Source organism: Marmota flaviventris, chromosome X (genome assembly GCF_047511675.1).
Source record: "Marmota flaviventris isolate mMarFla1 chromosome X, mMarFla1.hap1, whole genome shotgun sequence".
In the NCBI taxonomy this organism is placed as follows: domain Eukaryota; kingdom Metazoa; phylum Chordata; class Mammalia; order Rodentia; family Sciuridae; genus Marmota; species Marmota flaviventris.
This window is the reverse complement of record NC_092518.1, coordinates 903,465-916,280: the sequence shown is the minus strand read 5'-3', so window position 1 is coordinate 916,280 and position 12,816 is coordinate 903,465. Positions and strand designations below refer to the sequence as shown.

The 12,816-nt window shown below is 41.7% G+C and overlaps 1 protein-coding gene across 1 annotated transcript; it reads right to left on the bottom strand.

Annotated features, from left to right (window-relative positions):
- Positions 1–1,992: 1,992 nt before the first annotated feature.
- Positions 1,993–11,466, bottom strand: LOC139703330 (zinc finger protein 433-like). Its single transcript, XM_071606651.1, has 6 exons — positions 11,458–11,466; positions 4,545–4,671; positions 4,304–4,364; positions 3,586–3,742; positions 2,583–3,249; positions 1,993–2,345 (listed from the first exon to the last, which is right to left on the bottom strand). The coding sequence occupies exons 1-6, from the start codon at positions 11,458–11,460 to the stop codon at positions 1,993–1,995; spliced, it is 1,368 nt and encodes a 455-aa protein (XP_071462752.1). The 5' UTR covers positions 11,461–11,466.
- Between the last annotated feature and the right edge of the window lie 1,350 nt (positions 11,467–12,816).

Sequence of the window (12,816 nt, the reverse complement as noted above, 5' to 3'; positions counted from 1 at the left end):
GAGGAAACACCTGCAGAGCTGCATCTGCTGATGTGGTCATCAGTGGGGTCCACACACACAGCACCAGCAAACTCATCACCTGAGCTAAGGGACTGCTCGGTGCAAGAATGCCTGCCTAGCACCCACAAAGCAGGATTGGGTCCTCAGAAATGGGGAAATAAAAGAGAAAACAATTCAAGCATAGGGCAAAACATATTTTGAGAAAGTGCCTCTACAAGTAATATACACAAGTGACATTATGTTATAATGCTCTTTAATGTGCTTACATACAGCATGATACATGAGACTTAGAACAAGCACAAGTGACAAGAGTGGGGTCCCAGAGTCATCAACAGCTCAATAAGCAATCAAGGAAAAGAAAGAGGCCAGCTTCAGGTTACACAGACACATCCCTATGGTCCCAGCTGCCAGCCTCTCTCCATCTCAAAAAACAACAATTAAAAGGACTGTGGAGAAACTCAGTGGTGGAGCACTCCTGGGTGAAATGTGAACAAAGACAGAGAGAAAAGACGTTCAGAAGAGACATTTCACCAATCTGTACCAAAGGCTGGAGTGGAGAGGCCTAAACTAACATACAGAATATGTAATGAAACATTAGACACAAAAGACTTAAAATACAGGAAAATGGAATCTAACAATAAAAGAGATTTAAAGGAGAAAAACATGTTGTTTTAAAATCTTCATGCGGATGAAATGCTCCTCTCCAACCCAGGGGGCATTTTTGTTACCTCTGAATAGATAAAAAAAGAAATGAAGGCACAAACCTTTTCACACACCTACAGTTTTTTTCTCAAAATAAATAAATAAAATGAAATAAAATAAAAATATCCTCAAGTCTGAACAAGTTCAAATGGATCTGAAACAAGCAAAGGTCCTACCACATTTCTACATACAGGGCTTTTCTCCAGTGTGATTTCTTAAATGCTGTTCGAAGGGACCTGGAAAGTTGAAAGTCTTACTACAATTTTGAAAGAGAGAAAAAGGATCTTCCCAGATGTGAATTCTTTATGTCTTTGAAGAAAACTCTGAAAGCTGAATACTATCTCACATGGCTTATCCTCAGCATTTTCTACAGTATGAGTCCTTTCATAAAACTGAACAAAACTGGAACAGCTGAACTACTTATATTTCCTTTTGCATAGGATTTATTCTTTTTATTCCAAAAGAGGCTTCTGAGCCCTTAGTAAAAGACTGAGAAAACTAGATTTCCCACATTTCTCACACTCACAGGGCTTCTCTCTGTGTTTTCATATATGAGAAGAAAAAGGGCTGGATGGGAAGCTGACAGGATGTAGCTTTTCTCTGGTTTGTATTCTGGTATGTATTCCAGGGCTTTTCTCTGGTATGTAGTCTTCCATGTTTATGAAGCTGATGGGATGTAGCAAAGGTGTTGCCACACTGCTTACATTCAGAGGGTTTGTTTTTCAATGGGAATGAAATGCCTTTGAAGGCAATAGGGAAAAATGGAATGATTTGTGATAATTTTATACATTTAAAGAGTTACTCAGTTGGAAGTGATGGTGTATGCCTTTAATTCCTGAGACTTGAGAGGCTAATTCTGAAGGATCAATGTTGGAGGCTAGCCTCAGCACCTTTGGAAGACCCTAAGAAATGCAACAAGTCCCTGTCTCAAAATAAAAAGTAAGTGGAATGTAGCTAAGTGGTAGAGCACAACCAGAATAAATCCCCAGTGTCTGTCTGTCTGTCTGTCTCTCTCTCTCTCTCTCTCACACACACACACACACACACACACACACACACATTTTCAGCAGTGTGAGTCCTTCCTTGTCTTTGAGGATGACATGAAATATTGATTTACCAGGTTTTACATTCAAAGGATTTTTCTCCAATAACTTCCTACATGTATATGAGTGAAACAGTAATAACAGAAAAGTTTACCAATTGTTTACATGCATACGATTTCTCTGCAGTATCTGTTCTTTCACATGTGTGAAGCAGACAGGATGTGGCAAAAGCTTTTCCACATTGTTGTTATTCATAGCGCTTTTCTCTGGTATGTATTCTTCCATGTCTGTGAAGCGTAGGGGATGTAGCAAAGGCTTTGCCACACTGCTTACATTCATAGGGCTTCTCTCCAGTGTGCATTCTTCCATGAATCTGAAGGTAACTGGATCTAGAAAAGGCTTTGCCACACTGCTTACAATCATAAGGCTTCTGTCCAGTATGAGTTTTCTCATGTGAGTGAAGGTGACTGGATCTCGCAAAGGCTTTGCCACACTGCTTACACGCATAGGGCTTCTCTCCAGTGTGCATTCTTCCATGAATCCGAAGGGAACTGGATGTAGTAAAGGCTTTGCCACATTGCTTACATTCATAGGGCTTCGCTCCAGTATGAGTTTTTTCATGTGAGTGAAGGTTAGAGGACTGAGTGAAGGCTTTCCCACACTGCTTACACTCATATGGCTTCTTTCCAGTATGAGTTCGTTCATGTATCTGAAGGCCAGAGGCAGTAGTGAAGAATTTTCCACATTGTTGACATTCAGAGCATTTCTCTCTAGTATGTCTTCTTCCATGAATCTGAAGGTTACTAGATGTAGAAAAGGCTTTTCCACACTGCTCACATTTATAGGGCTTCTCCCCAGTATGAGTTTTTTCATGTGACTGAAGGTAACTGAATGTTGCAAAGGCTTTGCCACACTGCTTACATTCATAGGGCTTTTCTCCAGTATGCATTCTTCCATGAATCTGAAGAGAACTGGATGTAGAAAAGGCTTTGCTACACTGCTTACATTCATAGGGCTTCTCTCCAATATGTGTTCTTCCATGTCTGTGAAGCTTAGTGGATGTAGCAAATGCTTTGCCACACTGCTTACATGCATAGGGCTTCTCTCCAGTATGAGTTTTTTCATGTGAGTGAAGGTTAGAGGACTGAGTGAAGGCTTTCCCACACTGCTTACATTCATATGGCTTCTCTCCAGTATGAGTTCGTTCATGTATCTGAAGGCCAGAGGCAGTAGTAAAGGCTTTTCCACACTGTTGACATTCATAGGGCTTTTCTCTGGTATGTATTCTTCCATGTATATGAAGCTGATGAGATGTAGCAAAGGCTTTGCCACACTGCTTACATTCATAGGGCTTCTCTCCAGTATGAATTTTTTCATGTGAGTGAAGGTTAGAAGACTGAGTGAAGGCTTTTCCACACTGCTTACATTCATAGGGCTTCTCTCCAGTATGCATTCTCTGATGTATTCTAAGTACACTGGGATAAGCAAAGTCTTTCCCACATACCTTACATTTGAAACGTTCATTCCCCATGTGTGTGATCCTGTGCCTTTGAAGACTTGTGTATGAAATACAGGTCTGACCACCTCGTTTACATTCATACACTTTCTCTCCAGCATGAGTTCTTTCATGTCTTCTTAATAAAGAGGAGAAACAAAAGGCTTTCCCACATACCTCACATTGAAAACGTTTATGTTCACTGTGTGTTCTCATGTGTCTTGGAACACCTGTGGGAGAAGACGAGGCTTCACCACATTGCTGATATTCATAGGGCTGCCACCCAGTATGAGTATCTTCATGCCTTTGAATGTCACTGGAATGACTGATGACTTTCCCACGTACTGTACATCCATAAGGTCCATCTCCAGTTTGTATTAACATTTGTGTGTAAACACTTCTGAGAGAAACCAGAGATCTCTTATATTGTTTAAGTTCACATGGCTTCTCTTCACATTCCTCATGCTTGTAGTATTTGTGTCCAGAGTGAGATGTGATCTGCCTATGAAGGAATGAAGGATATATGAAGTCTTTTGCACACATAATGAAGTCACATGGATTTACTCTATTAAAATTTTTCTTTGTTCAATTAAGAATTGGAATTGATTTGAAGGTTTCCCCAAACCCTTCTGTGCCTTGGAAGTTTACCATGACTTCTTTGAAGAGGTGACCAGCACATAATCAATGCTTGATTCATTCACAATTTTCTATTTATTGATAGATCTTTACATTACTACCAATATCAGGTAAAGGCTAACTTTTCTGACTTGTTCAACTTGCCTAAAAATAAGGAGATTGAAAGCAAACAATCCTTTTCAACACAGCTTCTCTATGGCTATTATCCAAATAGTGATATTCACATATGCAATTTCATAGTACTTTTTGCATGTCAAATACTTTGAAAAGACTGAATATCTGTTACAGCTAAGTATATATTTCTGGTAAAAAGCACTATAAGAATAAATACTTCTCAAATTATGCATACTTCTTTCGTTGGTTTGCTTTAAACATTACATGACAGTTCTCAGACCCTGTCATAGTCTCCTCTTGTGAGTACAGTTACCTTACATTGCTCCCAGAATTTTCAATCTGAACTTCAGTGGTCTTGTCTTCCCACTTGTTTCCTAAAATGAGATAACAGAACAATCTTTATGAATATTTAGGAGCTAACAATGCTTTGCCAAATGATACATGCTATTAATGCTGCAATAATTCACCAACTGATTCCCTTTTCACCTTCTACATAAATGACCAAAATAGACATGAGTTCTCTATTTGATTAATTTTAAAAACATCATTATTACCTATAGAAGACAGGTTTCTGAAGACTTCCTGCATCACATCTCTGTAAATATTCTTCTGGGAAGGATCCAGCAAAGCCCACTCCTCCTGGGTGAAGTTCACAGCCACATCCTCAAAGGTCACTGAGATCTAAAATATCCCACCAAATGTATAGTGGAGGCCAGGAGAGATTGACAGCATGAGAAATCTATACTCAATATGCATGATGTTCACATGATTCCCTGGCCTCTCGATTAATTCCACGATTTGGTCCATCAAATCTTTACTGCACTCAACTTCTTCCAGCCATTCCAACACTAGAAATTGCCTACTCAGAAGGAAAACATCATAGTGATTTATACCCTTTCTTTGGTGATTTCACAGGAAGTAAGACAGGCTCCCAGATTGCTCCTAAGTTCTTTATTGGTTGCACCTCTATTACATGTCTTAGAAACGTCCTGAGTGGTACAGAGCTAATATAAGCAATTCTGATAGTGCTTATCTTTAGAAAAGAAAGGTGATGAGTAGGAAATTGGAGGAATCATGAAACTAAGCATTTGAGAGAGATTCTGACAACTACAGTGGCTCCCTGTACCTACAAGGTTAATATAGACAACATGGTATTTACTAATGTCTTGTTTCCTCTGAAAGTCTATTGTTCCAAACTTGAAGAAATGCCTAGAATCAGCCCCCACTCACACCTCTGGGCATGGGGTCACTAAGGAGATTCCCTCACAGACAACATTTAGACAACCTTTCACGCAGGTTGTCACAATGCATTACCTGGAGATTGAGCTCATCCTGTGTGATTACACTGAGAACACCTAGAAGTTCGCAGGTGCTTCAATCCAGAACAAATTTAGTCAACTAGCTTACTATTAAATGACCAAAACAAACATGAGTCCTCTATTTGATTAATTTATTTTATTTATTAATAAACGCAACAATTTTATAATTTCCTGTGGTTACTGTCAAAGCAGAATGGGGTAAGTGAAAGATAGCACATGCCTTAGAAATAACTCAATGACCCAAAAATATTACCTTGTCCAAACAATAGCCATACAAAGTTTGGCTATACAAAACAATCTTCTTAATAACCAGCAGGCACGACTTTTCTAAGTCTCATGAGAACAATGAATGTCCAATGACTGTCAAACTCTTCTTAACAGCAGCCAGTTCACTACCATAATGTATAGTCATCAGACACATACCAATGTTCTGCTCAAGGACATTTTGATCAACGTTGGGCCACATATACAATGGTTGTCTGGTGTGAAAGAGATTCATCGTGCCTGTAGCAATGGTGTTGCAAACAAACCTAAGGCAGAAGCTCTTCCAGAGTGTGGTAAAGCAACAAGTTTGTAGCCCAGATTCCTGAACTATCCCACACAGTCTGGGTGTGAAACAGGCCACCATTCACATCTGTAAGCATGCTATGATGTCTTCACAGTGATGGAACAGGCAAAAAGAAAATGTCCCTGCCACTGACACAGAACTACACTCAAAAACTGAAAACATACCCCAGGGGCTGGGGTTGTGGCTCAGTGGTAGAGCACTCGAATCGCACATGCAATACCCTGGGTTCAATCCTCAGCAACACATACAAATGAATAACTAAAATAAAGGTATTGTGTCCAACTACAAATTAAAAATAAGTATTTTTTTTTTAAAAGTCATTCCGACTGCTGGGGTGGTGGTGTGCACCTGTAATTTAGCCACTAGGGAGGTCAAGAGAGGTCAAGGCAGGCAAATGGCAAGTTGGAGGCCAGTCTCAGCAACTTTGCAAGATACTCAGAAATTTAGAGAGACTGGTCTTCATCAAAAATTAAAAGGGGGTCTGGGATTGTAGTTCAGGGGTAGAGCACTTGCTAGCAGGTTTCAGGTACTGGATATGATTTCAGCAACACAGAAAAATAAACAAATGAAATAAATGTATTCTGTCCATCTACAACTATACAAAATATTTAAAAAATAAAAATAAATAATAAATACATAAGAAGAAGGGCTGAGAATGTGCTCAGTGGTCAAGTGCCTGTAGGTTTACTCCCCAGTAAAACACCTGCCCACCTCCAGAACGCTGCTCACAAACTGAAATTCATTTCTGGAGGATAACTAAGCATGAACAAGTCCATGGCATCAATCCCCACCACTCAAATGTAAGCAAATAAATAAACAACAGTCTACAATACTAATTCTCTTGGACTGGAGAGAAGCTCGGTAATAGAAAACTTGCCAAGTATGTATTTTGCCTTCCCTCAGATCAATCTCCAGCAGTCCTCCACACACACACACACACACACACACACACACACACACACACACCAACACACACACAAAAAAAATACATATAATGAGAGATAAAAATTATTATAATATAAAAGGTACACAATTAGAGGCATAAAATACAACAAAATCAATGGAAAGACAACACACTTTCTCACAAAGGAGATTGAATGTTCTCATGATCGAAACTCTCTGAGAAAGCACTGAGAATTTCAGGAAATTCTGTGAAATTTAGGGCATGGTTTACTGTATTTTGGGGGTAAACTTAAGAAAAACTACATCTAAAAAAGGAAATAGTAGGGTTGGGCTTCCAGCTCAGCAGTAGAGTACTTGCCTAGCACATGAGAGGGCCTGGGTTTGATCCTCAGCACCACATAAAAATAAATAAATAGGTATTTTGTCCAACTACAGCAACAACAAAAAAATACTTTTCAAAAAATTGGAAATAGTACACTATATCGAAGATGAGCCAAAATATTGTACAGGACAGAGTATAGAGAGCATTTATGTTGCACCCAAATTTCATAAGCTAAAAGGTCAGCTCCCAAAGGGGTGGCCCTAGGAGGAGGCACTTAGGAGGGAACAGGAATCAGGTGACATAGTGGGAGTGCTCTTGAAGGAATCAGCACCCGTATTTAGACAGACATATGGCTCTTTTCCAGAAAACAAGTGTCATTTACTATTTCACTGATATTCAGTGATTAAATGATCATAATTGGGTATTTCAGGTATTGCCAAAATTGTTCTTAAAATTTACAATGAAGACAGGAGTGATGGTGCACACCTGTAACCCAGCGGTTCAGGTGTCTGAGTGCTGAGGCAATGTAGTAGGACTCTGTCTCAAAACAAAGAATCTAAAAGGGGCTGGTGGTTCAGCACCTCTGGGCTCTATTCCTGATACCAAAAAACCACACAGTTAACATGAACCTGCCAAGTCCAGAAAACAACAGTGAAAAACTGTCATCCTTTGTCAAATTCATCACCTTGTGAAAGACACATACTAGTTTTCATGAAATCACATTCATAAATTCATCCACCACTAATTTTATAGAATTGGACTCAAATTCTGCAGCAATATGCCAGACAGAGTTTCTCTGTATCTTACATGTCATTTTGGAATCTAGGGTTGGATTTCAATTTGAAATCACTGAAAAGACAAGATTGAATCTTACAGAATTTCTATACATACTCAGGGGTAGCAAAAGGTAAATTAGTTAATTAGGACTTTTCTTTTTCTTTTTTTTTCATTCTTTTTTTTGGGGGGGTGGTACCCCAAGATTAAACCCAGAGACATTTTACTATTGAGCCACATCAACAGTCATCCAGTCATTTGTATATTTTATTTTGAGATGCAGTCTAACTAGGTTGCATAAGGCCTGGATAAGTTGCTAAGGCTGTCCTCAAATTTGCAACACTCCTGTCTCAACCTCTGGAGCAAGAGGGATCACAGGTGAGCACCACTGTACCTGGCTGTAAGTTGGGATTTGTAACAATGGAAATGTAACTAGACTTTTTAAAATGCACTTCTCTCTTGCCTATTTAATAATAGTCCATCCCATTTGGCTCTGAATAAATAAACTTGGGCTTCAGATAAGTGAGCACATCATTTCAAAGTGATGCACAGAAAGCTTTGTGGCTGAGGGAGCACACATGTGTCAGGCTCCAGGGGCAGGGAAGGTCCCTGACAGCAGGAACATACTCCTTCCTGGTCTTGCTCCCTGAAAGCATCCAGGATCACTGTCCCAGGGACCGAAGTAGCACTCTAGATGAGGCCTGTTCCAGGAGATTCCTCAGATCAGAGCCCCCAGCAGCTTCCCCGAGAGGCTGCACCCTACATCTCAGGCTGTCCCCTAGGAGGAGCTGGCCCAGGGCCTGAAGTTCTGTTCAACCTGCAGGGACCAGGGCAGCTGTGGGCACTTTGTGGCAGCTCCTGTGGATAGTGAATGAGGACATGGGACCCTGTGAAGTGTCCAAAGGGAAACTCTGCCCAAGAAATCTGACATGGTGTCTACACCTAAGGAAGGTAAAAGGAGAGGCACAAGATTTTTACAGCTGTGAACTCAAGTTCTCTATACAGTCACATCTACATCAAAGAACCTTCAGAGTACTTGATTTTAGCTAACTAGACCACCATGAGGGTAGAAAGGCAGGGTTCGGTATGGAGAACAAAAATTATCATGGGCTATCTTAAGCCCTTCAATAGCCAATCATCTTAATTTCTGTATCAGACCACAATCTCAAAATTTCTCAGAGTATATCACTAACCTTACCAGACATCTCCAAAATCTACCAAGGCTCAGAAAGCAATAACAGACATACAGAAGAAATTTTCTTTATTTTTTCTGTACCCCAATAATCTGATGTTCCTATCAATGCAATCGGTTAATGGAGTAATACACAGTTTCTTTTATAAAAGTTCATGTAGGCCGGACACAGTGGCACACAACTGTAATCCCAGCAGCTTGAGAGGCTAAAGTAGGATGATTGCTAAATTCAAATGCAGCCTCAGCAACTTAGTGAGACCATAAGGAACTTAGTGAGATCATATGTGAAAATACAATATAAAAAGGGCTGGGGATGTAGCTCAGTGTTTAAGTGTCCCTGCGTTCAATCCCTGGTGTATTAGAAAAGAAAACAAAAGAAAAGAAAAGAAAGAAAGAAGGAATTGATGTAATTATGTAATCTCTTCCAGGGAGGGACACACACATCATTCAGGGTAATTTGAATCCATGTACCTTAGTATAGTCATTAATATTTGGGTTAAAATGAACTATTTTCTGTAGCTGGGGTTGTCAGTGCCTTTAATCTCATCTGCTTTGGAAGCCGAGGCAGGAGGATCACAACTTTCAGGCCAGGTTGGGAAAAATACCCAGATCCTTTCAGAAAATCATATTGAAAAGAGCTGGGGATGAAGGACAGTAAATGAATCAGACATTATTGTAGTGGCATCCCCTTTTTTCACAGAAAATTTTAACTGGGTTTCTCCAGAAATCTTCACCATGGCTAATTTTAGGACTGTCAACAAAACAGTGTCCACAAAAAAGTTCAGTGTAGACAAACGTCCTATTTTTGTGTTGACCTATTTTACTGGGCCACTACTCTGAAAGAAATTAGCACTTCAAGTACTGGACTCGAACTCCCCTTACTACTTTTTTACACACTTGTATCCAGTATAGTAGTTTGTAGTAATGTGCAAACAAGGTGTCTGGCTTTGAGCTGGGCTTCACAGAGAACTTACCAACTAGGCTTCATGGAAACAGCTGGTGGGGGAGGAAAGAAAGGGGAGAAGAAGCTCTCCCCTTCTCAGGTGTTGTCCTTGAAGGGTTATCTTGATCAGAACAGAGAAAGAAAAAGCTGCTTTTATGTGTATGATGTGACAACTTGTCTATGGCGACTCCATTTTGTGAACTTAGCCAGGACACACAAATAAGTCACGACTGGGGCAGTTTGTATTCTTTTATTCATGAAAATTCCCCAAGAACACAGAATGATCTATGGTGCCAACTGGAGAATAACTGACTGCAACTTTCAGCCTTGTTTGCATTGCCTGAACCCCAAATGTCCCTTTTGTGGTTTTTGTGCTTAAATATGGAGCCAACTGAAGGCAGGGGCACCACTCTGATCATCTCATTCTTTTGAGAGCAGAGTGTCTGCCAAGAGCCAGCAATAAAGGCTTAATTTGAATGAGACTGTGTGGTCTGAGAGTTATTTGAGAGTCTCCGTATTACAATGTGAACTTCTGAGCCCCTCCTCTTACATGATGAGTATAAAATCCTAAAACCACCTAAACTCAGGGTTCAGGGGATTGATTGATTGATTACAGCAAAAGCTGTGCCCTCTGAGACTGGCTGCAGCCAGATAAAACTGTTTCTGGCTATCTTCAGTGCCTTGCCTCCTTTGTCCCTACATCAGTATTACCCTGTGTGTTTACATGACTACAGGACTGGGGTGACTCTACATCATGGACTATCAGAAAAGGGAGCAGTTATACTCTATTGATGAAGCCCAGGATTCCATATCCCTGGGATCAATAAACAACCTCCTTATTCCCTTTAAAGCAGTTATTTTGACCAAACACAAGGAAGTGTTAAGTGATTATTCTTTCCCCTCAAGTATAATATTCACAAATAAAAACAAATGCCTTCAAAAGTGTCCTTTTTTCCAGGACAGTGGCACAGGCCTGTCATTCCAGATATGTGGGAGGCTGAAGCAAGACGATCACAAGTTAAGGCTGGGGAGGGAGGGAGGAAAGGACGGAGGGAGGGAGGAAGGAAGGAAGGAAGATTCTTTCCAATATTTCACTAAGTGATAATGAAAATTAGCGGACGGTGTCCATTTGAACCGAGTGGGAAGAACGAACGTCAGGCCGAGCAGTGAGGTGGAGGGAAGGAGGGTTTTAGAAGGCAGGAGGCGCCTGCAATTTGGGGTACCTACAGCAGCCTCCGGAGGAGCTCCCCTGGGAGAAGGAAGGTGCATTTGTGGCCCTGCTTCCTCCACGTTGGGAAGAGTGGGTGTGGGCCACCAGGGCCCTGAGCCACCCTTCCAAACCCAGGGAACCAGGGGACAGGGTCTAGGGCCCTCCGCAGCTCACCCGAGCGCCGGGCCCCAAGGCAGGTGCTCACCCCGCACCTTCAGCCCTGGTCGCAAACTCACCATTTTTGGCTTCCGTGGTGAACCGGGGTCCTCTGAGGAACCTAGAGTGAACCGAGATCGCGGGGTTCACAGGGAGCGAGAGTCACGTGTTTCCCTGAGGAGAGAACTCAGGCCCAGAGAAGGAGCAGCCCAGTCGCTGAGGAAGAAAAGCCCGCGATTGCGGAAGCCCGCCCTTCCCCTTCCTCTGCGCGCTGATTGGACAGTTCCTCCCATCGTCCTTGATGGGTGGCCTCCAGGCCCGCCTCTGCATCGTGACTGACAGCTAACATCATCCAATCGCTGGCTGAAATTGGGTTAGTGACAGATTCTTGGCCCCAGCCCTTCTCAGGTGGAGCTTCCCCCACTGTGCTGGGAACTAATCCAGGTGGGAAGCCTTGGCTTAGCCTCTGGTATGGAGGTGCCATGTGGCTCTGGTATATGTGTGCAACAGCCATAGAGTGCTTTCTGAGCATGGCGAGGCCCTGGGTTTAACCTCAACACAAAAACAAAGCACAGCTTCTCGGGGAGGCTGAGGCTGGAGGAGCCCAAGGTCAGTGAGACCTTCTCTTAAAATAAAATGAAAACCGTGGGATGTAGCTCAGAGGTCCAGGTCAAGCCCCACTGGGTTTATTCCCCAGTACCTCAAAGAAAAAGAAAGAACTATATAACATATTTTTTTTTCAGGTGATGCGACCTCAAGCAACTTAGAAAGACACAGTCTCCAAATTTTTGAAACACTATTTAAAGATATTATATGTATGACCCATACACAATATCTAAAAATGAGAACAATTTGAAAACTATTTTAGTAATTCTCATCACCTCCTGGCCTCTGTTGCTTTGAGGAGGCAGCCTGAGCTATGAAAGGAAGCAATTGGGGTGGGCTCTGATGCTCAGCATTCCATCCCCAGCAGAGAGGGTCCTCAGGGAGGAAGGAAGGCAATCCTCTAGGGCAGCAATGTGCAGTGGAAATAAAATGGGTGCCTTGTGCTTAGTGTAGATGTTCTACTTTGACTGTTAGGAAGTCTTATGCAGAGACCTGACTCTGGGGATCCCACAGGTTTGGTCAGGTGTTTGCCCCAAAATCAAACAGAAAAGGTCATGATGCAAAGCAGGAAAGAAACTTTGACCAGTGCAGCTACACCAGGAAGACAAGGAAAACTTGCCCTTATGCTGTCTTCGGGTGCTGACAAGGACTTTGAGGTTTTATAGAAGGATAATTATAGGCATGTAAAGAAAGGGAAAAGTGTATGTAGGATTCAGTATTATCTGTAGGATTTAGGCTTCAGGCATCTGTGGGTCTCATGTCTGTGAGCTCACACTCACTTGCCCCATTGACACATGTCCCTCTACTGCACAGACTGACCTCATTTTATCTCT